This window comes from Dryobates pubescens, chromosome 9 (genome assembly GCF_014839835.1).
Source record: "Dryobates pubescens isolate bDryPub1 chromosome 9, bDryPub1.pri, whole genome shotgun sequence".
NCBI lineage: Eukaryota > Metazoa > Chordata > Aves > Piciformes > Picidae > Dryobates > Dryobates pubescens.
Genome location: NC_071620.1, coordinates 5,493,645 through 5,520,769, shown reverse-complemented (window position 1 = coordinate 5,520,769; position 27,125 = coordinate 5,493,645). Strand labels below are relative to the sequence as shown.

The window sequence follows — 27,125 nt, the reverse complement described above, 5'->3', positions numbered from 1 at the left end:
ATGGCCTTGGTTTGTAAATTCAAGTGAGGTATATTAGAATGAATAGCTTCTTGCTCTTGGAGAAAAAAAATAACATCAAGCAAAGAAAATAACTATACCCAAAACCCCCCCACCAAAACCCAAGAAAATAGGTTTTCCTTGGCCAGGTCATGCTGTACAAGGACAAACAATAAACACCTCAATAGTAATTAAATTATAGCTTGAATCATTTGTCCAGTGCACTTTGATTCATGTTCAAGAGCTCTTGCTCCAAAGCTATGCAGGATGTAACATAAAGAATTAGAAGGCTTAAATGAAGGTTAGCACTGCAGCTGAAGGAGTTTCTCTCATTCAGTGAGAATTGTCTACTGGAATTTGTTATAAAAAAAGGAATATGTGTACTGTTTTTTCCACTTTTTAAGCTTCTGGAGCCATGTTTAGATTCTTAGAGGAGAGGACAAACAAACTTCAGTGAGGCTAATCAGCAAGCATGTGACACATTTAATGTTGAAACACATATGTTACACTTGGACTTTTCAAGTGTTTAATGGCCATTTTAATCTTTTTATTCTGTTTTGAGTTCTAAATGTCTTCATTTTTTAATCTTCTGTAGGTACTACCTGCAGTGCTGTGGAATTCCACAGGGATCCATTTTGTCAACCTTGCTTTGCAACTTATGCTATGGATACATGGAAAACAAATTGCTCCGTGGAATACAGCAGGATGGGTAGGGGTGCTTTGTCCTGGGATCTGATACACTAGAGCTTAATGTACAGTGTATGTGTTAGGCATTTTTCTCTACAGTTTAATTCTGAATTTAAAGGATTTCAAAGCCTTCATTGGGAGTGTGGTGCACACAGCCATCTCTGCAGTGGTAGCCAGTATTCTGGTCATATTCAAGTTACAGCTTCACAAACAAGTGATTACAAGGCAAACTAAGACAGGGAGTTAGTGCACATGAAGAATTTGGTGTCTCCTTGTGTACCTGGTATTACCCCTCCTTGCCTTGTCATGTAGTCAAGGAAACTCTCCCTTGAAACAGTCTGAAACCCTGCATCCAGGAAGCTGCTGGGGAGTAGCTTGTGTGTTCTAAATGCCTGTCTTGTTTCATGTAGCCAGCCCCTTTGTTTTCTTGCTTTTATTTTCAGTTATTTCTAGGAAAGAAGCAGAACTGAGAGTTTCTTCATGAGACTCAGTTGGGAGATCATGTTGTCCCCTGTATTTTTGTCAATGGAAACGGGCATGTTGCTGCTCTGAAGAGTGTGACAAAAGGATTGCATCTGAAAAAAAAATCTAACATCAATTTCTTCTTGATTACAGAGTCCTAATACGTCTCATTGATGACTTTCTGCTGGTTACACCACATTTAACAAAGGCCAAAATTTTTCTAAGGTATGCTATTAAAGACTTAGTCTTCACAGTAATAAACATTAACACCTTTTAGGTAATACTTTGCATCTTTACATATGCTTATATGCATAGCTATATTTGTTTTATAGGTTAATTAAGGGCTGTTTTGGAGTCCTTCCTGGTAGTCTGTGCTTGGGAAGAATCCTGGTATCATAGTATCAGTCAGGGTTGGAAGGGACCAAAAGGATCAGCTAGTTCCCAACCCCCCTGCCATGGGAGGGACACTTCACACTACATCAGGCTGGCCACAGCCTCATCCAGCCTGGGCTTAAACACCTCCAGGAACGGGGCCTCAACCACCTCCCTGGACAACCCATTCCAGGGCTTCACCACTCTCATGGTGAAGAACTTCCTCCTCACTTCCAGCCTGAATCTCCCCACCTCCAGCTTCATTCCATTCCCCATGTCCTATCACTATCTGAGATCCTGAGAAGTCCCTCCCCAGCCTTCTTGTAGGCCCCCTTCACATACTGGAAGGCCACAATTAGGTCACCTTGGAGCCTTCTCTTCTCCAGACTGAACAACCCCAACTCCTTCAGTCTGTCCTCATAGGAGAGGTGCTCCAGCCCTCTGATCATCCTCATGGCCCTAACTAGTAACTACATTCTTGATGGCCAGCTAACAGTCTCTTGCAGCCCAGATGGTGGGGGATTCCTGCTGGAGTTTAATTCAATGATCTAGCTTCTCACCATGATGGAGCTTCCGGCAGCAGTTAGTAGTGGAGACTAACCAAAGTAGCTGACTGTTGTAGCTGGCTGCATTCTTTAACCTAAAGTGTTGGCCCTGAATCCTTTTGTTCTTTGGTTTCTGTTGCTGTATACAAGGTCATATGTGTCACAGAATCACAGAAACATTCAGGTTGTTGAAGACCCTCAGGATCACCAAGTCCAACTGAGAACCCTACTCTACAAAGTTCACCCCTAAACCATATCCCTAAAGACCACATCCAGACCACCTTTAAACACATCCAGGGTTGGTGACTCGAGCACCTCTCTGGGCAGCACATTCCAGTGCCTGACCACTCTTCTGTGAAAAATTCAGTCCTAATGTCTAAACCTACCCAATTATAGCTTGAGGCCATTGCCTCTTCTATCACTAATTACCTGAGAGAAAAGATCAGCACGAGTTTCCCTAGGAGACCAGCACCCACCTCTCCCCAGCCTCCTTTCAGGTAGTTGTAGAGAGCAATGAGGGCTCCCCTCAGCCTCCTCTTCTCCCAGCCAAACAGCCGCAGCTCCCTGCTGCACCTCGGTGGGGTTATTTGTTTGTGGTGGTGGTGGTGAGAGTCAGGCTAACTGTTTATGTCTGTTTCAGGACTCTAGCAATGGGCATTCCTGACTATGGCTTTTCAATAAACCCCCAAAAGACAGTTGTGAATTTTCCTGTTGCTGGTGTCCCGGGCTGCTCCGAATTCACGCAGGTGCCGGACGATCGTTTCGTCTTGTGGTGCGGTTTAGCGCTGAACATACGGACACTCGAGGTTTCCTGCGATTACTCCAGGTAAAGGGAGCTGTATTCTCCAGTGGCAGCTCCACAGTAGATTGTACGTAGTGTGAGAGGCACAAGGGTGTCTTGTGAGTCTGCAAAACAGGCTCTGATACTCCCAAGTTGTGTTTCTCGCACAGTGATCTAAGGATTTTCTTAGGCTGTGCAGCCTGCTGTGTACTTTCTGCTGTTGACTTCGTTCCATTCTGGTGGAATGTACACGCTGTTGAGCTGTATGATTTGAAGGTAACAAAGCCCTGGAATGGTCTGAACAGAGAGGTTGTGGAGTCTCCTGCTCTGGAGATGCTAAGAACTGCCTGGAACCAGACCTGTGCAGCCTGCTCCAGGCAAAACTCCTTCAGCAGGGGAATGGACTAGATGATCTCCAGAGGTCCCTGCCATTTGGTGATTCTGTGTTAACACCATTGAATGTGGCACAGGTGACTAGTGACTCAAAGTCACATACTGTATGGTGGCTATGGAGTTCTGAGAAAGTTTATTCAGTCACCTTAGTTCAGCTTCTTTCACCATTGTGGACTGTATTGTCCCTGATACCATAGAACCACAGTGATTGTTCAGAAGTTGTCAGGGGGTTTGTACCTTCCTACAAGAAGCCTTAAATATTGCATGAACTGCAGATTGGGATTAATTCTGAATGGACTAGAGAGGCTAGTAATCCTTTCAACATCAGAGGTGCTTCCTCTGGTACACTTCAAATGGTAGTGTAGGGGAGAAGTAACCTGTTCTTAAACTAGCAAGCTTGGCTGCAAAGCAACCTGAAGTGACACAGAACTCAGGATGTATCCTACCGAAGAGCTCTTTAGGTGGAGTACTAATGATAGTTTTAGACATTTGCGAAAGATTAAGAAGAAAGAACTGTTTAAACTGAAGGATAATACTGCTGTGTTATTGACCATATCTAGGATGAACAGCCTGTGAAATTTGAAGTGTGAAATTAGGAAGAGGTTTACTGTCACCAGAGTGGAAAAGCTATTTGGTAGAATTCCTAAACAAAAGAGCTTGGTCAGTTTAGGATATGAATTTATACAACATGATTATCAGTTACAAAAGAGAACTAAAATCAACAGCTGTGTTTTTAAAGGAAACAGTTAATGAGGGCTAGTGGTCTGGGAGACACTAATCAGAATCCAGGGAATCATAGAATCAGTAAGGTTGGAAAAGACCTCAGAGATCATCAAGTCCAACTTGTCACCCAACACCTCATGACTACTAAACCATGGCTTCAAGTGCCATCTCCAGTCCCCTCTTGAACACCTTCAGGGATGGTGACTCCACCACCTCCCTGGGCAGCACATTCCAATGGCTAACAACTCTCTCGGTGAAGAACTTTCTCCGCACCTCCAGCCTAAACTTCCCCTGGCGCAGCTTGAGACTGTGTCCTCTTGTTCTGGTGCTGGTTGCCTGGGAGAAGAAACCAACCCCCACCTGGCTACAGCCTCCCTTCAGGTAGTTGCAGGGAGCAATAAGGCCTCCCCTGAGCCTCCTCTTCTCCAGGCTAAACAATCCCAGCTCCCTCAGCCTCTCCTCATAGGGCTTATGCTTGAGGCCTCTCCCCAGCCTCATTGCCCTTCTCTGGACATGTTCACACCTTGCTTTTGAGAAGCTTGACTTAGGTAACTGGAATTCTAAGGTCAACTCAGAATGCTTCCAGACTAAGCTCCTGTGTTGCATGGATCACTGAGTATAACCTGATTGTCATTAATGATGGTAATTAATGCCATTAATATTAATAGTGGTAATTAATGATGGTCTGGCTAGGCTATGTTTTTTAGAAATACATCAAGTTTGTGTTTAGAGTTACTGGTTTGGTTTTCTCAGAAAGTGAATTACTCAGCCCTGAGGTATTGAAGTTGTTCCTTAGCTAATAGCTTTAATGCCACCATGTCTAGTTTCTTTCTAAGTTGAAATTATAGTTGTCTTTTAGCTTCTGGCTCATTGATTAGCAGGCAGTTTGTATAACATGTGAAGCTAAATGAGGCTTGCTTTACAGAATTTAACTTAGTCTATCAGCCCATGAAGTTTAACTGCTTTGTCTCTTTCTTCTGTAGTTACAACGCTACTTACATCAGAACAAGTCTTTCCTTCAATTCAAGCACAAGAGCTGGGAAAAACATGAAATACAAATTGATTGCAGTCCTCAGACTGAAATGTCATGGCTTGTTTCTTGATTTACAGGTGGGAATGTGGAAATGGATGTTTGGAAATACTGTGATTAGTGACAGGGAGCATTGAAACTGCTTTGAGTTGATTTTTGAGAGGTAGTCCACGTAATTGGAAGCGTTGCTAGCAACTAAACCGTGGGGTTGCAGCACCTTCCAGAACTGAGTCTTCACAATATTGTTGATTTAGGTGTGTAATAGAAATATTTGCAGTTCAGTATAAGATGTTTTTTCTCTAGATCCTAAATCATCTTACGCTGTTGAGCAAATCCTATCATGACACTAAAACATTCCTATAGCTCTGTTTCTGTTCTGCTCTAGATCAACAGCCTTCAAACAGTTCTCCTCAACATTTACAAGATATTTCTACTTCAGGCTTGCAGGTAGGTCACTGAGGCTTCTGCTGCCACTGGGAATATTTCATTACTCCTCTTTGACACATGGAGGAGCTGCACCTTAGCAAAAAGTATGCTGTGTGAATGTGTAATGGTCTATGTCAGCAGTAAGTCATGTTGTTGTTTCAACACTGTTCTTACATAGATTAGATTCAGGGTACAGGATTATATGAATAGAATAGAATTAACCAGCCTGGAAAAGATCTTTGAGATCATCGAGTCCAACCTATCACCCAACACCATCTATCAACTAAACCATGGCACCAAGCACCCCATCCAGTCTCTTCCTAAACACCTCCAGTGATGGTGACTCCACCACCTCCCTGGGCAGCCCATTCCAATGGCCAATCTCTCTTTCTGGGAACAACTTCTTCCTAACATCCAGCCTAAACCTCCCCTGTGTCCTCTTGTTCTGGTGCTGGTTGCCTGGGAGAAGAGACCAGCCCCCACCTGCCTATAACCTCCTTTGAGGTAGCTGCAGAGAGCAATAAGGTCTCCCCTGAGCCTCCTCTTCTCCAGGCTGAACAAGCCCAGCTCCCTCAGCCTCTCCTCATAGGGCTTGTGCTAGAGACCTCTCTCCAGCCTCGCTGCCCTTCTCTGGACATGTTCAAGAGTCTCAATGTCCTTCTTAAATGGGGGGCCCAGAACTGGACACAGTACACAACCTAACCAGTGCTGTCTTCAGAAGAGAATTCTGTTACTCAGGCAGATGGCTTCAAGATCATTATGGAGGAAAATCTGCAAACAAATGTGTGTGTCTAATGCTCCAGGGAAATGCATAAGTAGGAGTGTTGTATGCCAGCAGTGTTGATACAGCCAAAGACTGTTGGGTTCTTTTAAAAGTTGTATAATACCTAAGGTACTTGATCATAGTTTCATTTGGAATTGCAAATTACTCACAATCAAATAGACTGTTTTTGTGAACAGGTTCCATGCCTGTGTTCTCCAACTTCCATTCAACCAGAAGGTTAGAAACAATCCTGATTTCTTTCTAAGGATCATCTCTCAGACTGCATCGTGCTGCTATGCTACTGTGAAAGCAAAAAACGCAGGTATAGTATGTTAGGTTTGGGGAATTGTTTTTAGGCAACATGTCTTGAATGTGTGGTCAGGTTGTGTCATTTTCAGTAAAAGATCAAGAGTGAAAAATACAGACAAATCACTCCACCAACTAAGAATAGCCATATTGATTAGATAGGGTTGGGTGATGGGTTAGACTTTGCAGAGGGACCTGGACAGGCTGGACACATGGGCAGAGTCCAAGGGCATGAGTTTGAACACATCCAAGTGCCAGGTTCTGCACATTGGCCACAGCAACCCCATGCAGAGCTACAGGCTGGGGTCAGAGTGGCTGGAGAGCAGCCAGGCAGGGAGGGACCTGGGGGTACAGGTCAATGGTAGGCTGAACATGAGCCAGCAGTGTGCCCAGGAGGGCCAATGGCCTCCTGGCCTGCATCAGGAACAGTGTGGCCAGCAGGAGCAGGGAGGTCATTCTGCCTCTGTATACTGCACTGGTTAGGTGACACCTTGAGTCCTGTGTCCAGTTCTGGGCCCCTCAGTTTAGGAAGGATGTTGACTTGCTGGAGCGTGTCCAGAGAAGGGCAACAAAGTTGGTGAGGGGTTTGGAACACAAGCCCTATGAGGAGAGGCTGAGGGAGCTGGGGTTGCTTAGCCTGGAGAAGAGAAGACTCAGGGGTGACCTTACTGCTCTCTACAACTACCTGAAGGGAGGCTGTAGCCAGGCAGAGGTTGGTCTCTTCTCCCAGGCAACCAGCACCAGAACAAGAGGACATAGTCTCAAGCTGTGCCAGGGGAGGTTTAGGCTGGAGGTTAGGAGGAAGTTCTACACAGAGAGAGTGATTGCCCATTGGAATGGGCTGCCCAGGGAGGTGGTGGAGTCACCATCATTGGAGGTGTTCAGGAGGAGACTTGATAGGGTGCTTGGTTGCATGGTTTAGTTGATTAGGTGGTGTTGGATGATAGGTTGGACACGATGATCTTGAAGGTCTCTTCCAACCTGGTCTATTCTATTCTATGTTGGAGGTCTTTTCCAGCCTGGTTGATGCTGTGTGTAATTCTGCATGTGTAAACATAATCATAAATTTATGGAGTGGTTTAAGTTGGAAGGGACCTTGGAGATCAAGAGTGAAAAATACAGACAAATCACTCCACCAATTAAGAACAGCCACATTGATTAGATAGGGTTGGGTGATCAGTTAGATTAGATGATGTTGGAGGTCTTTTCCAGCCTGATTGATGCTTGTGTAATTCTGCATGTGTAAATGCAGGAAGTCATCAGTTTATGGAATGGTTTAAATTGGAAGGGACCTTGAAGATCTTGTAGTTCCAACACACCTGCCATGGGCAGTGACATTCTCCTTTGGAGGTGCTCAAGGCCTTGTCCAACCTGGCCTTGAACACTTCCAGGTCATTCATGACCTCCCTGGGCAACTTAGACTCAGTTTCCTGAAAATACTGAAATGTTTCAGGTTTTAGTTTTTCAGTACTCATTGGCATTGGAGAGTTAATTGACTGCATAGGTTTTTAATAGAAGTCTTGGAATGAATTTATAGGAAGAGAGGTTGTTGTTCTTAATGCTCATAACGTTCAGTGATGTTCTTTTCCTGTTCTGTCTCTAGGGTTTGCCTTAGGTACCAAAGGTGTGTCTGACATCTTCCCTTTTGAGGCAGCAGAGTGGCTGTGCTACCATGCCTTCACTGTCAAACTGTCCAAGTACAGAATTATTTACAAATGCCTCCTTAAGCCCCTAAAGATTTGTAAGTATTCAGTTATTTTCACACTTTGAAATGTAGCTAACTGTAATGAAACTTGAAATCTAATGGACTTTGAAAGTTTCCTTATCCTAATTTTTTGCTCTGGAATCTACATAGATGGGCTTTTTGATTTTGTTTGAATTTACTAAGTAGCCAGATTAAAACTGCTTTTCTTCACTGCCTGTTCCAGAGCCTTGTTCTCAAGGGACAGCTATTGATACTTGGCAGGCAGGCAGTTTGTACGGTTCAGGAAGCTTAATAAGGTTGGGTTAATCATAGAAGCATTCTCAGCAGGTTTAACTAAATGAAATAAGAATGCTCAGTTTTCTGGGTTTGAAAATGTACATCAATTCACAGCTGAATGAGTTCCTTCTGCAGTGTAATCTCATAGCAAACAAAAATGTGAATAGAATAGACCAGGTTGGAAGAGACCTTCAAGATCATAGTGTCCAACCTATCATCCAACACCACCTAGTCAACTAAACCATGCAACCAAGCACCCATCCAGTCTCCTCCTGAACACCTCCAATGATGGTGACTCCACCACCTTCCTGGGCAGCCCATTCCAATGGGCAATCACTCTGTGTAGAACTTCTTCCTAACCTCCAGCCTAAACCTCCCCTGGTACAGCTTGGGACACGTATCACCAGGATCACTCTGAAACAGAAGCACTGGCTGTGCCCTGTGCTTGGACAGGAGCACTCTGGGCTGTGTTAAGAGCTGGCTGGAGGGCTGGGCCCAGAGGGTGGTGGTGAATGGTGCCACTGGCAGATGCACTGAGCAGAGAATGAATGCAGAAGTTACAACCCTGTAAGATAATTTGTTTCTCAGGGATCTGTGTCACTTCTCTAAGATCCATACAGGGCACATAGGAGTTTTCATCTCTTAATGATGAAGGTTTAACTCCTGGGATCTTTGACTGATAGGCCACAATCTAAGCCAGAGCTGTGTCTTCCACCTGTGTACATGCTTTGCTACTGAATCTGGCAGTACACTCAAGTTGGAGGTGCAGCCCCAGGTGGCTCCATTGTTCAGCAAAATCTTGTCCATGTGTGGATGTGTGCATCTGCCATCAGAGTGGTCTCTGCTGTCCACAAAATCACAGCACCACAGGTGCCAGGCAAAATGGGCTGGGAAGTGCAGGTGGTATGTGCCTAGTGTGAATAACGATTCCCACTGGGGTTCCTTCTGCTGTTCATGTACAGCCCCTTTCCATAACCTCAATACTAACACAAAACTTGTGTGTGGTCTAGGCTTAGCTCTCTATGCCCAATTTCTAACCCAGGAAGGGAAAGCTGGCCATTACTTGGCTTCTCTGACAGTGAGCATTGCCCTTGCAGAAGTGGAATAACCTTGCTTCCTGAATTCCTGGGGAGGGCTATTAGTGTATTTACTGAATACTCTGGGGGTGGAGCCAGAAAACTCCAACAGCAAGAGAATTAGTGGTGACATTCTCCTGAAAAGAGAAATTTGCAGTTAATCTTTCATGAATCTTAACCTTTTCTAAGGCAGAGCCCATTCTTCACAACCACAATGTCAAGGTGACTCTCTTTTTATGTACATGGCCCAGGAGGACACAGTCTCAAGCTGTGTCAGAGGAAGTTTAGGCTCGAGGTGAAGAGAAAGTTCTTCACAGAGAGAGATGTTAGCCATTGGAATGTGCTGCCCAGGGAGGTGGTGGAGTCACCATCCCTGGAGGTGTTCAAGAGGGGATTGGACATGGCACTTGGTGCCATGGTTTAGTAGTCATGAGGTGTTGGGTGACAGGTTGGACTCTATGATCTTTGAGGTCTTTTCCAACCTTATTGATTCTATGATTCAATTTCTTTTGGAAATATCTGAGACATCCAGGTACACTGCAGGAAGGTCAAAAGTTCAGAGATTTTTTTGCTTGATGGCTGCCTAAACAATTAGCAGGTTGTGATTCCAAAAACGGAAGCTGTTGCTGTGATTGGTCAACAGATCACTGGGGCCCAAGTAACTAATGCCATCTCTGAGAGATCTCTGTTTGCTTATAGACCCCTGAAAACTTGTCTGTACTTGCACTAGCCCTGTTCTTCCTGTGCTGCAAGGGTGGACACAATACTTAGTGAACCACTTAGGCAGTCCAGAATACCTACAGGGTATTTGGCAGGAGCACAGCTGTTTGGCTCGGTGTCTTGCCACTGGAATACTTAACCAGCGACTCTGATTTTGAGAGGTGTTTTGTCTGCATGTGTATTTCTCCTTCCTTTAAGAGTTGGTTAGGGTGAGACATCAGTGTGCTGGTACTTTAAAGCTGTACAAAGACATCTTGTGATCTGTAGTGGTACCCTCGTGCATACCTTTGTCATGAGCATGCATCACTGTCCCCATGGCTCCCAAGATCTCTGATCAGAGGTGAAGGCTATTTTCAGCCACCTGATTGTATATAGTGTTTATATTTCTTTTTTTCTTCCAAACTGAGTGAATTACTAAGTCTCCCAATCCTGTGGGAACATGCTAAAATCTATATAAAGAGACACTGTCTTCTACTCAGTCTTGTAAGTTAGTTTTGTTTGGCCTGAACCAGACTTATTCCTGGGTAGTAACTAATCAGAACAGCACGCTGTAGAGAAGGTGACTGCAGATAGGAGCATGATGTAGAGATATCAGAGTTCCTTTTGAACACTAAGTTTCATCTTACTACTGGAAATCAAGTAGCATGTGTGGATGTTAGAGCAACTGTGACAGGGAATTCAGTGGTTCTCAGGGTTAGCTCAGTATCTCTATATGGTTATCGCTGTGCTACAGATTGCTGTGCCAAGGCTGCTAGTAGTGCCTGCATTGACTTGACAGCAAAAAGGATGGTGAATGTTTTGGAGTTTATTTGCTGTATAAAAGCTATGCCACCTGTAAGATCATGTTGTTGACAGGAATTGATATAAACTCCTGAACATGCCTTTCCTTTGCCCTCAGTGGGAATCAATACCAAGCTCACAGGCTCTCAGGAGGAGTTTCTTCCCACGGTTTGAGAACCTGTTAAATATCAACAGTTAGGGGTTTCTCAGTACAAGTTGTCATCATTCCTCAGAGTTAAGTATTAAAACATAGTTACTGTTGAATGTCCCTCCTATTATTAACAGTGGGGAAAGGAGCAAGTCTTTCCTTATCGTGGTAAGATATAAATACATCATCTGTCTCCTCTCCAAGCACAGAACAAATACTGACTGTGTGCTTCTGCCTTTCTGCACCATTGACAATTTTGCCACTTCTGTTTGGGCAACAGACTTAAACTGTTGCTAGGATTCTACAGGTTCTTCCTAATCTTTTAAAAGTCCTTTTTATTGTCTATAATGCTGTTGACAGTGTACTCGGTGACTCTGGTGTGATTCAAAGCTGCTGGCCTTTCTTCTCTTACAATGAAACACAGCACAGAGAATTGCAGCTCCCACTGGCACAGGGAAAGGTGCATTTCCCATGTATTTTATTTTTTACAGTCTTTTTGTGTATGTCAGTTCCAAGCATAGGCTTACTTTGATGTCATGTCTGAAAGTGCAAGGGGGGAGCAAGTTTCAGAATACCTTCCTGCTGTAGGTAAACATTAGCAACCAGATAAGGACCTGTCCCTTGTCCTTAGCACTGTTGAAAATGGGGTCTTCAAAGTAACTGTGGTTAGAGCCAGCAGTGTGCCCAGGTGGCCAAGAAGGCCAATGGCATCCTGGCCTGCATCAAGAATAGTGTGGCCAGCAGGAGCAGGGAAGTCATTCTGCCCCTGTATTCATCACTGGCTAGGCCACACCTCAAGTACTGTGTCCAGTTCTGGGTCCCTCAGTTTAAGAAGGACATTGAGACACTTGAATGTGTCCAGAGAAGGGCAACAAGGCTGGGGAGAGGCCTTGAGCACAGCCCTGTGAGGAGAGGCTGAGGGAGCTGGGATTGTTTAGCCTGGAGAAGAGGAGGCTCAGGGGAGACCTATTGCTGTCTACAACTACCTGAAGGGTGGTTGTGGGCAGGAGGAGGTTGGTCTCTTCTCCCAGGCAACCAGCACCAGAACAAGAGGACACAGTCTCAAGCTGCTCCAGGGGAAGTTTAGGCTCGAGGTGAGGAGAAAGTTCTTCACTGAGAGAGTTTTTAGCCATTGAAATGTGCTGCCCAGGGAGGTGGTGGAGTCACTGTCCCTGAAGGTGTTCAAGAGGGGATTGGAGGTGGCACTTGAAGCCATGGTTTAGTAGTCATGAGGTGTTGGGTGATAGGTTGGACTTGATGATCTCTGAGGTCTTCTCCAGCCTTATTGATTCTATGATTGACAGAAGACCTTTTTGGGTGGATATAGTTATTGACTAAGTGGCTTTAGAGTTTTCAAAAATACTTTGAGATTCTTAAATCCAAGCCAAGTGTTACAAGGACATTCCTGGAGGAATTTCCTCCTTGCTTTTCTTAATTCCTTGCTGTTTTAACACAGGACTTTTAACCTTTTTATTAGTCTAATTTAAAGGTGGAAGAAATGCAGCATATTTGATTCCAGGCTTTTTTTAATCACCATACTCCAGATGTTTTCAGCTTTTTCATTGGATTCAGCTAGCTTTGATTTCATTCCTTTATTAACCTTTTCCCTGAAACAAGAATCGTTAGTTACTTGGAGCAGTAAGGAATAACTTCTGTTCTTTTTGCAGGTCAAATGCAGCTACGCAGGAACATCCCAAAGGATACTATGGCTCTGCTGAGGACAGTGACAGACCCATCTCTTTGTGAAGATTTCACTCATATACTGGAATGATTGAAGTTTATTTTGCTTGTAATTTTGCTAGATCTTTAGATGCTTTTCTCTGTGGTTTATTCTGGTAGAGTGGACCAAACCCAGCTTCGCTCACAAGTGTCTCACGTTTGTTTCTCAGATACCACACAAGGATGCAGAGCGGGCGGCTTTGTTAATACACTCTTGTTTGTGTTTGTCTGTACATTCACAGGCCATTTGAAATAACTGACTTGGTTTCATTCAGGAATTCCTGGCTTCATGATTGAAGGCATCATTCAACTGTGTTCTGCGTGGACAGACCTACTTCTTTGTTTCAGTGTGTTGTTGTTGCTGAAGAACTGGGCCTTACCTCTTTCTGTGGCAGGCTATTCTGTAATAGTAAACTGTTTGGTTATTTGCAGTACTTGTCTCCAATGCCTTTATTTTATAGTAATCTTTAACATCCTGCCCTGTCCTGAAAAACAGTTACCTGCACAAGGCTAGGGAGAATAGAATAGAATAGGCCAGGCCAGTTTGGAAGAGACCTTCAAGATCACCATGTCCAGCCTATCATTCAGCACCACCTAATGAACTAAACCATGCAGCCAAGCACCCTATCAAGTCTCCTCCTGAACATTTCCAGTGATGGTGACTCCACCACCTCCTCGGGCAGCCCATTCCAGTGGGCAATCACTCTCTCTGTGTAAAACTTCCTCCTAACCTCCAGCCTAAACCTGCCCTGCTGCAGCTTGAGACTGTGTCCTCTTGTTCTGGTGCTGGTTGCCTGGGAGAAGAGACCAACATCCTCTGCCTGTCTACAGCCTCCCTTAAGGTAGTTGTAGAGAGCAATAAGGTCACCCCTGAGTCTCCTCTTCTCCAGGCTAAGCAACCCCAGCTCCCTCAGCCTCTCCTCATAGGGCTGTGTTCCAAACCCCTCACCATCTTTGTTGCCCTTCTCTGGACACATTCCAGCAAGTCAACATCCTTCCTAAACTGAGGGGCCCAGAACTGGACACAGTACTCGAGGTGCAGCCTAACCAGTGCAGGATGTGTAGATTATAAATCCTATGCTGCAGAGAACTCACCTAATACATGCCAAAATTTCAGCATTAAAGCTGGTTATGTTTAGTATATGTTTTATATACTTTGAATAGAATCACAGAATTGTTGGGGTTGGAAGGAGCCTCAAGGATCATCTAGTTCCAACCCCCCTGCCATGGGCAGGGACACCTCACACTACATCAGATTGCTCACAGCCAGCCTGGCCTTAAAAGCCTCTAGGGATGGGGCTTCCATCACTGGAAGTGTTTAAAAAGAGACTGGATGAGGCATTTAGTGCCATGGTTTAGTTGATTAGATGGTGTTGGGTGAGGAAGACTGACACTGTACATAGGGTTTTAAAGCTAGATAAGAACCATAACCAGTACAGCTCAAGATGAATGGGAAAGTGTCCAAACTTCACTATATAAAAGAAATACAGAATACAAAATTAACCAGGTTGGAAAAGACCTTTGAGATCATCAAGTCCAATCTATCACCCAACACCATCTAATCAACTAAATCATGGCACCAAGTGCCTCATCCAGTCTCTTTCTAAACACCCCAGTGATGGTGACCCCACCACCTCCCTGGGCAGCCCATGCCAATGGCCAGCCTCTCTGTGAGGAATTTCTTCCTAACATGCAGCCTAAATCTCCCCTGGTGCAGCTTGAGACTGTGTCCCAAGACAAACTTACAGAGTGTCCCAAGACAAACATACAGAGTGTTCAAAAGAATGTCCTCGATAAGTGGAGTAGATAACTGGAACAAGAACTGTGCTGAATTGCTCCGTGTTTCAGAAAGCATTGCAGATAAGGGCTTGGGAGGACTGGAAAACATCACGGATAGACCTGCTTCTGAATGTTTGAGCTTACATTCCATGCAAGCCAAACCATTTTATTGTTTCAAGTTTTGATGTTAAAGGGTTTTTGTGTCATTCCAGGACCCTCCTAGAAAAGAATGGGGCTGTGGCTTCCACAGGATGCTCTAGCATGGAGAATGGAAGGAATGTACCATTCAGTGTCTTGGATTAGCCCATTATTCCTTGATATCACAATAAATACTCTGATAAAATAAGCTGCATGAAGTGCAATGCTTGCAGTTCCCTGAGTCAGTGTTTGCTTTTCCCCAGCACTGCTTGCTGAGTCATCAATTTTAAACTGTAACTGCTGTTGCTGAAGGCCATCTGTAAACAGATGGAAATAAATACACAGCAAAAACCACCAGAGAAAATTCTCAAGTATCTCCTTCCCAGGCTTGCTGGTTTCCTTGCACTGGTTTCAAGGAGTTAAGTAGCTGCCTTTGCTCTGCAGAGTTTAAGTCTCATTCTAAGGAAGAAATTCTTTACCATGAGGGCATTGAGACTCTGGAACTGGGTGCCCAGAGAGGTTGTGGATTCCCCCTCCCCGGAACCGTTCAATACCAGTGTGGATGGGGCTTTGAGCAACCTGGTCTAGTGGAAGGTGTCCCTGCCCATGGCAGGGGGGTGTGGACTAGGTGACCTTTGAAGTTCCTTCCAGCCCAAACCATTCTATGGTTGATCTTCACTGTATGGCCAAATGCCAGTTACCTTTTATGAAACTTTACTGCTGTGTAGCCACACAAGGCTAAACACCAAAATTGCCTCTATTTTCCTTATCTTGCTCTCTTGATTATAAATGACTTGGGCGAAAAGCTTTGCTGCACCTTATCCTCACATACTTGCCCTATGTTTCTGCAGAGACTACTGGTTACCTGAGTATCATGATTGAGAGAATCCTCCTTTCCCATGACTGCAGAGTGGCCAGGTTCTGCAGCCAAGTGCAGGAAAACAGGTTTTTGAGTAAAGATTAACTTCATTGTCATGTCATGTAAGGTTGCAGGCACTTAGAGGCTTCTGTACATCTATGCTTGCATTGCACTATTCAGTTACTGTGTTCAGCAATAAAGGGGAATAAACTGGAGGTATGGTATAGAATAGAATAGAATAGAATAGAATAGAATAGAATAGAATAGACCAGGTTGGAAAAGACCTTCAAGATCATCGAGTCCAACCTATCATCCAGCACCACCTAATCAACTAAACCATGGAACCAAGCACCCCATCCAGTCTCTTCCTGAACACCTCCAGTGATGGTGACTCCACCACCTCCCCGGGCAGCACATTCCAATGGGCAATCACTCTCTCTGTGTAAAACTTCCTCCTAACCTCCAGCCTAAACCTCCCCTGACGCAGCCTGAGACTGTGTCCTCTTGTTCTGGTACTGGTTGCCTGGGAGAAGAGACCAACCTCTGCCTGTCTACAACCTCCCTTAAGGTAGTTGTAGAGAGCAGTAAGGTCACCCCTGAGTCTCCTCTTCTCCAGGCTAAGCAACCCCAGCTCCCTCAGTCTCTCCTCATAGGGCTTGTGTTCCAAACCCCTCACCAACTTTGTTGCCCTTCTATGGACATGTTCCAGCAAATTAACATCCTTCCTAAACTGAAGGGCCCAGAACTGGACACAGGACTCAAGGTGTGGCCTAACCAGTGCAGGGTACAGGGCAGAATGACCTCCCTGTTCCTGCTGTCCACACTGTTCCTGATCCAGGCCAGGATGCCATTGGCCCTCCTGGCTGCCTGGGCACACTGCAGGCTCGTGTTTAGCCTACCATCAACCAGTACCCCCAGGTCCCTCTCTGCCTGGATGCTCTCCAGCCACTCTGACCCCAGCCTGTAGCTCTGCATGGGGTTGCTGTGGCCAATGTGCAGAACCTGGCACTTGGATGTGTTCAGTCTCATGCTATTGGATTCTGCCCATCTGCCCAGCCTGTCGAGGTCCCTCTGCAGAGCCTCTCTACCCTCCAGTTGGTGTCGTCAGCAAATTTACTGATGATGGACTCAATGCCCTCATCCAGATCATCAATAAAGATGTAAAGTATGCTTATTATAAATTTGCTTCTCCAATAAATTCTGGAATCTGCTGAGGTAAGAGATTTGTGCAGAGTTAATTACTCAGTTTTACTTCATGTACATGCTTTTAACTTCTGATGCTTTATTTTTGGTCTTTTCAATGCTTGAGAATATGAAACAATGACAAGATTACTGCTATTTAAAGGTGTATGGGGATTTACAAGAAGCAGTGTGTAATGGACAGGAGGAGGAGTCCTTACTCTTTAAGAGCTTCCATTCTACATCAGTCAGGGAGGGGTTAGGGAGCAAAACTGTAGGTTCTGCTGTTCCAATTTCTTTGATGTTGCTGATCCTTAGGACCGATTGGTGGGTTTTTTGAAGAGAAGTGAAGGAAGACAGAGAGGACTTACAACAATTAGCAGGCTTTCCAAATTTAGTCTGGCCTGGGAGAGACATGAAGTTGGTAATGCAAGAAAGGGTTAAAGCAATTTGGTTGGCTTTCAATTAGCAGGACAGGAGGTAGGAGGGTCAAGGTTAATAAAACTGTTGTGATATTATTTGGGGGGAAAAAAGGAAACAAAACAGTATTGCTTCTAGAGTAGGAAAGAGTGACTGACTAAACACAAACATAAACATAAAGGTGTTCAGAAGGAGACTTGATGGGGTGCTTGGTGCCATGGTTTAGTTGATTAGGTGGGTAGGATTGGTTGATGGGTTGGACGCGATGATCTTGAAGGTCTCTTCCAACCTGGTCTATTCTATTCTATTCTATTCTATTCTATTCTATTCTATTCTACTCTGCTCTACTCTACTCTACTCTACTCTACTCTACTCTACTCTACTCTATTCTATTCTATTCTATTCTATTCTATATGAACTGCCTAAACCAGGTTGTTTGGATGATACCATACTGCAGCTAATCATGTCTGACAGAGGCTGTCTTGTTTTTGTTTAGAGACAGTTGTAATCAGTGTTTATTCCTTTGGATGAGAGAAGTTGCTCTTAGCCCTCTGACATGAAAACACTTCTGGTGGCACTAAGTTTGGGTCCTTGCTGCTGCGCATTCGTTTGATCAGATGGAAGAGTGCTATCAGAGGCACAAACACACAGGGAAGGAGAGCTAACAGCACACAGATGGCCAGTACCCATGGTGGATAAACTTTCTCCTCTTTCATAGGGAAGCCTTCCTGTGGAGACAAAAAGGCAAACAAAAGAAATAATTGGTAGGCACACTTGAAGTTTGGTAGGATTTCCATTTGCATTTTCTTAAACTGTTATAATAAGGATAGAAAAGGTTTTGCTCTTGCTCTACAATAGTTTTCAGTGGCCATGACCTCTGTATACCCTTCTTGTGGGTCTGAAGATGGTTGTCAGTGATTGACAGTTTCAAAGATTCGTAGCTGGGAGTGTGACACATTCCTAGGGATGCAGGGCTTGCCCCAAGAATTACCAAACTTTCACAGTATCACAGTATAACTAAGTATAACTAAGGTTGGAAGAGACCCCAAGGATCATCAAGTCCAACCTGTCCCAACAGACCTCACAACTAGACCATGGCACCAAGTGCCATGTCCAATCTCCCCTTGAACACCTCTCTTGGTTAAGCTTGGGTTATTTTTCTGAGTACTAAAATCTGAACTGGTCTCAGCAATTACCAAGCCTGCTTTTTGCCAAATAGGGAAGATTCCTATGGGAGGAATGGTGATAAAGCAATTTCTGCAAGTCTGTAGCTGAGTTTTATTTTGGGATGATAGATGCTTCAAGGCATTTGGAAGAGTCACTGGTACTGGATAATCCTCAGGCAGTTTAAGGCCAGAATCTCTTAGCAGGGTGTATTTGACAGGGATCCAAGAAACTGCAACCAATGTGAGACAGTAATGTCCAGCCCCAGTGTTTTCAGCTTTGATGTATCTTTGGTGCCCAGTTAACCAATGCTATTACTGGACCACTGCCTCCCTCCCTTCCTCCCTGCTTGTCAAAAGTACATATTCATGTATTCATCAGGGCCCCAGAGATACTGGTAGTTCTCACGGAGAAATATTTTCATCCCTGGCATCTGCCATGCAGCTCTAAAGCTCTGCTCATGCATTTGTTCCACCTCTGAACACCCTGCAAGTATGGAGCTGTCTGAGAGAGCATTCACTTCAGCAGTTCTCTGCATTACACACATCTGTGAGAAACATGACCACAGGCTATGCAGGACTCCTCAAGAAGAGGCTCTGTCAGCAGAAACACATTTTAGTTATGGGTAACCTCTGTGCACACTGGAGACTTCTCATTCTGAGCACTGCATCACTTCAGGCTGCATTATGCAGTAGATGGCAAGGATTATAAAGGATAGTAAGGCAGAGAAGTATTGGGGAACATACATATTTAGGGTTCCAGGCTGCATAGGTTGGTGACTTCTGTGTCTGAAGCATCACGAAGGCCATGAAGACAATGAGCAGGAGCAGAGGGCTGATAAACCTCCATGTGATCTGCCAGTAGAGATTGGGTTTTCGTCCAGTCATCTGTTTCAAATCTTTACTGAACCTTTTAAGAGGAGGCATATTTGTGATGGTGGCAGGTTTCAGTGGTAAAGGTTTCACTTTTCATATTTTTCTCTGAAGTTTTAAATACATGGTGCAACTCCATAAATCTTTCTGCTCCATACCCTTCCTTAATAACTTGCCAATAAATTAAGTCTTTACCAATGCCTATCAAGTATCAATAACGTGTTACATTGTCATAGAATCATAGAATCAACAAGGTTGGAAAAGACCTCAAAGATCATCAAGTCCAACCTGTCACCACAGACCTCATGACTACTAGACCATGGCACCAAGTGCCACATCCAATCCCCTCTTGAACACCTCCAGGGATGGTGACTCCACCACCTCCCCGGGCAGCACACTCCAATGGCTAACAACTCTTTGTGTGAAGAACTTTCTCCTCACCTCAAGCCTAAACTTCCCCTGGTGCAGCCTGGGACTGTGTCTTCTTGTTTTGTCACTGGTTGCCTGGGAAAAGAGACCAACCCCCACCTGGCTACAACCTTCTTTCAGGAAGCTGTGGAGAGCAATAAGGTCTCCCTTGAGCTGCCTCTTCTCCAGGCTAAACAACCCCAACTCCCTCAGCCTCTCCTCATAGGGCTTGTGCTGGAGACCTCTCCCCAGCCTCATTGCCCTTCTCTGGACACCTTCAAGTGTCTCATTTACATATACCCGTTACATTGGATGGGGAGTAGATACATGGCTCTGGATTTGGTAGTTAGAGGAAAATTTGTATCTTTCAAGTTAGAAAAAAGGTTGTAATCTGGAATAGGAAGAGTGTATGTGTGTGTGTGTGTGTGTGTGTGTGTGCGTTTTCAAACAGCAGGCAACCAGCACCAGAACAAGAGGACACAGTCTCAAACTGTGCTGGGTGGGGTTTAGGCTGGAGGTTAGGAAGAAGTTCTTCATAGTGAGAGTGATTGCCCATTGGAATGAGCTGCCTGGGGAGGTGGTGGAGTTGCCATCACTGGAGGTGTTTAGGAGGAGACTGGATGGGGTGCTTGGTGCCATGGTTTAGTTGGTTAGATGGTGTTGGATGATAGGTTGCACGCGATGATCTTGAAGGTCTCTTCCAACCTGGTCTATTCTATTCTATTCTATTCTATTCTATTCTATTCTATTCTATTCTATTCTATTCTATTCTATTCTATTCTATTCTATTCTATTAATCTAATTGAAAATATTAGAAGTTCTCTTGAAAGCTGGGAAAACCTTATTTGGCCATGCTTGTAGCAATAAAGAGGGAAAAGTACATGAGTACTAGCGCAACAGAGAACATGCAGGTTCTGTGGACTCCAGAGTCTGCTGTGGCATGTGAAACCAGATTTTATTGCTTACTTCTACTTTTATTGCTAGCTGCAATGGGCAGCAAGAGGGATGCTTGAAATAATTTATGATAGTACAGCCCTGGAGTTCTCACCCTTTAACAAGGGAAGTGCTCCAAGGCCTTAACACTTGATCTAAAAAGTTTAATGCCGGGACTTGAGGAAAATATGTTTTTCTTCAGTTTGTGAGTGTTGCGCTTATAGCTTGTGGTAGGATTTGAGTTTGGATGATACTGAAACAGCTTGGCAATGCAAACAGCACTGGCCAAATGTGAGTTCATTAGAATAGAATAGAATAGAATAGAATAGAATAGAATAGAATAGACCAGGTTGGAAGAGACCTTCAAGATCATCGTGTCCAACCTATCATCCAACACCACCTAATCAACTAAACCATGCAACCAAGCATCCTGTCAAGCCTGAACACCCCCAGAGACGGCGACCCCACCACCTCCTCAGGCAGCCCATTCCAATGGGCAATCACTCTCTCTGTGTAAAACTTCCTCCTAACCTCCAGCCTAAACCTCCCCTGGCACAGCTTGAGACTGTGTCCTGGCTACCACCTCCCTTCAGGTAGTTGTAGAGAGCAATAAGGTCTCCCCTGAGCCTTCTCTTCTCCAGGCTAAGCAACCCCAGCTCCCTCAGCCTCTCCTCATAGGGCTTGTGTTCCAAACCCCTCACCAACTTTGTTGCCCTTCTCTGGACTCGCTCCATCCTTCCTAAACTGAGGGGCCCAGAACTGGACACAGTACTCGAGGTGCAGCCTAACCAGTGCAGTGTACAGGTGCAGAATGAGCTCCCTGCTCTTGCTGGCCATACTGTTCCTGATCCAGGCCAGGATGCCATTGGCCCTCTTGGCTGCCTGGGCACACTGCAGGCTCATGTTCAGCCTACCATCAACCAGCACCCCCAGGTCCCTCTCCACCTGGCTGCTTTCCAGCCACTCTGACTAATACACAAACTCATCCACAAGAAAAAATTTGGGACCTTCATAATTCCAGTGTCAGAGTAAGAATTGGAAAGATGAAGTCCCAGCTTGTGATTGAATAAATTATAGGGGGGTGGGGGGTGGAAATATTAATCTTTATTGAGAACTGGGGAGATTTCTGGACTGGAAGGGCCCTGACTAGAGAAGCCAAGTTTACAGTGGCATTTGCAGTTAACAGAGGATGTAGGAAATCTTTTAAACTGAAGAATGAATTTAATTAATGTCTGTGACTGTGAAAACTCTTAGCATGCAGGCTGAGCCTTGTAATGGAGGGGATGTAAGCAGCTGCATGCTGCTTCCTGTGAAGTTTGGTGAGGAAGATAATGATAAATGAAAAATACAAAAGTAAAGAAGACAGCAGAAGGATATTTGAGGAAAATGGTGTTGCTCCCATTGTCCAGAGAGCTACAATGGCTGTTGACTTTCTAGCTTAATACTTAGACCAACCTCCCCTCCCCCACTAACCCCTTCCATGAGTGCTCTGCAGAGATTATCCTTCCTATTTTACTAATACAGGAGACTTGATCCAAAGAGTGACTCCATTCACAGAACTGGTAAGTGCTACAGAAATCAGTTAGTGCTGTGTGCCTGTATGTAACATACATGGATTGAGAGGAAAACTGATGTTTTCTCACATTATACCATTCCTCAGTGGTTTCTCACTCATTCCTCCCTGGTTTCCAACGTACCTTTCCATTTTATAGACGTACACAACCCCAACCACCTCAAAGAAAGCGATGACCAGAAGAGGCAAGGAGCTTGCATAGCTGTCAAAAATGTCAATCCAGTAACTCCCTGAACCCAGTGTGAAACACAGAGCAATGAGGAAGCAAACCAGACATATTATACCTGAAAGGGGGGGAAAATAATGTATTTTTATTACTGCAGTAGTGAAACAAACTTTTGGAGTATATTTTTGATCTAAATGGTTTTCACTCTTGTCCTAGGGACTTTTTACTCTCTCTCCCTCCATGGGACTACAACAAGCTGGTTTTGACTTAGCTGATGCTGCTTCCTAAACTCAGCTTTCCCTTGTTTGTTGGCCAAGAGGCAACACACTGTTGCAGGAGGAATGCATTTGTGTGACTTGGAGCATCCTTTAGTGGTTAGTACTTTCAGCAGACAACCTGGGCTGCTGAAAATAATTTGTCTCTATGTAAGCAGCAGTAAAATGAGAAGGCTATTATTTAAGCTGCTCTAGGAAGACCCTAAAAAGGCATGACAGCAATAGTTCCCATAGGAATTTGAATGGGCACACTGCAGGAGTCTTAATCCATTACTTCAAACTGGCAGAAAGTTTTCTAGGCCTATTTCACAGCAGGATCTCTCAGACTCCTATTGAGTGTGGTTGTTGAGGAGCAGGTTGTATTCAGTAACTGTCTCTGGTTGAAATATTGCAGTTTGGGGGCAAGAACAGGACTGTGATCTCTTACTCCTTGCTTTCGAAGGGGTAATTTTGTGCTCGGGCGTGCTCACGGTAAACGTGAAGTACTTTGTAGCAACCTAACCCTGAATGAAACCAGGGTGAATGACCCCAGTTGTGGCGATGTAGTAAATTCATGTGCAGCTGATTATGGCAGACCAGCCGATGTCCCTGGCTGCCCTAAAGTGACTGTTTGGTGCCAAAGGCTTGAGTGCAAACACGGCTCTTCCCAAAGTCTACAACAGCTCAGAGCGCACTCGTCTCCAGGAATGGCAGTTTATCAGGCTTTCTCAAACAGCTCCTCCAAGCTAAGGGGAAAACTGGCAAGGGCAATATCATGTTGTCATCTGACAGCTTCTGCCATAACTGCTACCTCATCTAAGTACTTATCTTCTGCAAGCAAAATCCACTGCCCTTACTAATCCTATGAGATGACTCAGTTAATATTACAAACTCTTAATCCTGCTGTGGTACTTTTGAAGCAGTTGGTAGTTTGCACTTCCATAAAGAAGCCACATTCTTTAAACAGAGAAAAGCAAAGCAAAGACCTTACCAGATAATACCTCTTTGGGTATTGATTTAGATACCATTTGAAGCTCTAGAAGAGGAGTGAAGACTCCCTCGATGTTCCCAAACATAGAGGAAAGGCCCAAGCTGAACAACATTATGAAAAACAGGATGGCCCAGGCCTGGGAGCCTGGCATGAGGATGATGGCTTGAGTGAAAACAATGAAAGCCAAGCCAGTTCCTGACACACTCTGCAGAATTCACAAACAGATAAACATAAACATTACCATGGTGTCTTATGTGGATAGAATTATAACACACTTGTGTCCTTCCCTGGAGCCAGGAGTGACCTGTGGCAGGTAGCAGTTTTAAAAATGGGTAGTGAGTAGTGGTAGAGGAAGGTTTCATTGTGAATCACAGAATCAACCAGGTTGGAAAAGACCTCAGAGATCATCAAGCCCAACCTATCACCTAGTATCTAACACCTCGCGACAACTAAACCATGGCTCCAAGTGCCCCGTCCAGTCCCCTCTTGAACACCTCCAGGGATGGTGACTCCACCACCTCCCTGGGCAGCACATTCCAATGGCAAATCACTCTTTCTATGAAGAACTTTCTCCTCCCATCCAGCCTAAACCTCCCCTGGTGCAGCTTGAGACTGTGTCCTCTTGTTCTGGTGCTGGTTGCCTGGGAGAAGAGACCAACCTCTGCCTGTCTACAACCTCCCTTCAGGTAGTTGTGGAGAGCAATAAGGTCTCCCCTGAGCCTCCTCTTCTCCAGGCTAAACCACCCCAGCTCCCTCAGCCTCTCCTCACAGGGCTTGTGTCCACCCTTTTGTCCTAAGAGTTGTGTTTTTATTTCTTCTCAAGCTCCTTTCATTTTGGTCTCTCCTGCAACTATGGCCCCATTTTTATTGATTGGTTTTTTTCTCATTAGGTGATAAGGACTTGTAACAAGGAAGTACAAATGGATGAGTAGTGAATGAGTGTTATAGGACTGGGTGGGGTCACTGGAACAAGTGGAATGAAGTTGAAGAAGTAAACACAGGAGAAAAATCTGTGCTTAATGATGGGGAAATGTTTTTCAAGGGTTGGAAAAGAAGGGAAAGGGTGGGGATCACGATGTATTTTGCTGGGGTAGGGTGATGTTGGAGGTAAAAAACACGTTGGTGAGATCCTGTGCAGAGAAGAGGAAAACCAGAAAGGACAAGAGGCTGCACCCAAAGGGTGGCTGTCAATGGGTCCATGTCCAAGTGGAGGCCAGTGACAAGTGGAGTCCCTCAGGGATCAGTACTGGGACCAGGCTTGTTTAACATCTTTTTTGGTGCCATGGACAGTGGCATTGAGTGCACCCTCAGCAAGTTTGCTGATGACACCAAGCTGTGTGATGCAGCAGACACACTGGAGGGGGGGGATGCTATCCAGAGGGAACTTGGCAGGCTGGAGCTTTGGGCCCATGACAACCTCATGAGGTTCAACAAGAGCAAGTGCAAGACCAAGACCTGCATCTGAATTGGGGCAATCCCAGTCACTCATATAGGCTGGGCAGCAACTGGCTTGAGAGCAGCCCTGAAGAAAAGGACTTGAGGGTGCTGGGGGATGAGAAGCTCAACATGATCTCTCAATGTGCACTTGCAGCCCAGAAAGCAAATCAGATCCTGGGCTGCATCAAGAGAAGCAGAGCCAGCAGGTTGAGGGAGGTGATTCTCCCCCTCTACTCTGCTCTGGTGAGACCCAACCTGGACAACTGTGTCCAGTTCTGGAGCCCCTAGTACAAGAAGGATCTGGAGGTCCTGGAACGTGTCCAGAGAAGGGCCATGAGTATGACCAGAGGGCTGGAGCTCCTCTCCTTTGAGGACAGACTGAGGGAGTTGGGGCTGTTCAGTCTCGAGAAGTCTCCGAGGAGACCTAATTGTGGCCTTCCAGTATCTGAAGGGGGCTACAAGAGAGCTGGGGAGGGACTTTAGAGGGTGTCAGGTAATGATAGGACTGGAGGGGATGGAACAAAACTAGAAATGGGTAGATTCAGATTGGATGTTAGGAAGCAGTTCTTCCCCATGAGGGTGGTGAGACACTGGAACAGGTTGCCCAGGGAGGTGGTGGAAGCCTCATGCCTGGAGGTTTTTAAGGCTGGGCTGGATGTGGCTGTGAGCAGCCTGCTGTAGTGTGAGGTGTACCGGGTTGGAACTAGATGATCCTTGAGGTCCCTTCCAACCCTAATAATTCCATGGTTCTATGAGTAGAAAGATGGGGAAAGTGACCAGTTTCACAGATTCTGTGCTATTTTCCTAAGCAGGGATTTAGGAAACTCCCATTCAGCATTTTTTCCCACAATCCTTCAGCTAGAAGTTTTGCTCTGTTGTGCTTATTCCTATAAACCAAAGCAGGAATCTAGTGTCCAGCTTTGTGATGGCAAGGTGTAATTCACAGAGAGCTTTGAGCTCAGGCTGTCACATAGCAGTGTTAGTTCAGCTTTTGAAATATTGTTTTGTTTCCTGATTGTATTCAACACATTCATTGCAGGTAAAGTACAAGTGCTTTGGAAGAAAAGATATTAACCTTTCTACATATTTTGTCCTAAGGGTTGCTTTGTTGGAAGTACCTGGTCAAGAAATTCTTGAAGGTCACAGCTTTTCAGTTTGAGTCCAGCAATTTTTTCTGGATGTGATGAGTTTAGGAAACTAATCCAAGCTGTGTAGTTCTGTCTCACGATGCTTTCTTCTGGAAGATCAAACACATTGATGATACTGTTGATGTTCCTGCCAGAGAAGCCAACACTTCATCACTTTAAATGTTTGCAGAGGATGTGGTTAGAAATGTTATGGCAGGTGTGTGGCAGTTTGAGGCTATGCCTTTAAAATGTAGCTGCAGATTTCAAGCAGAAAAGTAGAAGAATATAAAGAAATCACTACTGGGTGCAAAAAGGAAAACAGAAGATTATTCTGAACAAGTTCATTGGATGAATGTCTGGGATAATATGAGCTGTACCATAACAATTCTTCACATTTCACTTCCATTCCCATTCCTTTTCTCTTCTTTTCTGACCTTGGCTGTTTTGCTTCGCCTGGGAGATAACGGTGCTTCTGGCTGGCTTTGAGATAAGACTAACGCTGCTTTCTCTCCAGCCCTCTTTTCTCTCTCTGGTACAGGGGGGTGGGGGTGTTTTGGGGGGGTGGGGCAGAGGAATAGCTTCCCTGGTCTTCTGGACATGGGGGGTTTCCTTGTTATTTGCTAATTGAAAATATCTGTATAATATTGTCAATCCTGTCTATATTCATTGCATTCCATTGTTGGGGGTAGTTTTTGCTGGAGTATACTTTTTGCCTCAGGGCAGACCTTATTGCTGTCTACAACTACCTGAAGGGTGGTTGTGGGCAGGAGGAGGTTGGTCTCTTCTCCCAGGCAACCAGCACCAGGACAAGAGGACACAGCCTCAAGCTGTGCCAGGGCAGGATTAGGTTGGATGTTAGGAAGAAGTTCTTCCCAGAAAGAGTGCTTGGCCCTTGGAATGTGCTGCCCCAGGAGGT

General features: G+C 45.0%; 2 protein-coding genes across 2 annotated transcripts in view; one reads left to right on the top strand and one right to left on the bottom strand.

Moving 5' to 3' along the window:
• Positions 1 to 12,961, top strand: part of TERT (telomerase reverse transcriptase) — a 36,116-nt gene extending 23,155 nt beyond the window's left edge. The window contains exons 9-16 of the mRNA XM_009899575.2: positions 593 to 706; positions 1,300 to 1,371; positions 2,704 to 2,889; positions 4,944 to 5,070; positions 5,376 to 5,437; positions 6,377 to 6,501; positions 8,089 to 8,226; positions 12,858 to 12,961. Of these exons, the coding sequence (XP_009897877.2) occupies positions 593 to 706; positions 1,300 to 1,371; positions 2,704 to 2,889; positions 4,944 to 5,070; positions 5,376 to 5,437; positions 6,377 to 6,501; positions 8,089 to 8,226; positions 12,858 to 12,961 (928 nt within the window). The remainder of the gene's footprint in view (positions 1 to 592; positions 707 to 1,299; positions 1,372 to 2,703; positions 2,890 to 4,943; positions 5,071 to 5,375; positions 5,438 to 6,376; positions 6,502 to 8,088; positions 8,227 to 12,857) is intronic.
• Positions 12,962 to 17,799: 4,838 nt separating this feature from the next.
• The window catches only part of LOC104299417 (sodium-dependent neutral amino acid transporter B(0)AT3), a 38,442-nt gene continuing 29,116 nt past the window's right edge, over positions 17,800 to 27,125 (bottom strand). The window contains exons 10-14 of the mRNA XM_009899576.2: positions 26,201 to 26,357; positions 23,646 to 23,850; positions 22,359 to 22,518; positions 19,195 to 19,357; positions 17,800 to 18,012 (exon numbers count right to left, since the gene is read on the bottom strand). Of these exons, the coding sequence (XP_009897878.2) occupies positions 17,800 to 18,012; positions 19,195 to 19,357; positions 22,359 to 22,518; positions 23,646 to 23,850; positions 26,201 to 26,357 (898 nt within the window). The remainder of the gene's footprint in view (positions 18,013 to 19,194; positions 19,358 to 22,358; positions 22,519 to 23,645; positions 23,851 to 26,200; positions 26,358 to 27,125) is intronic.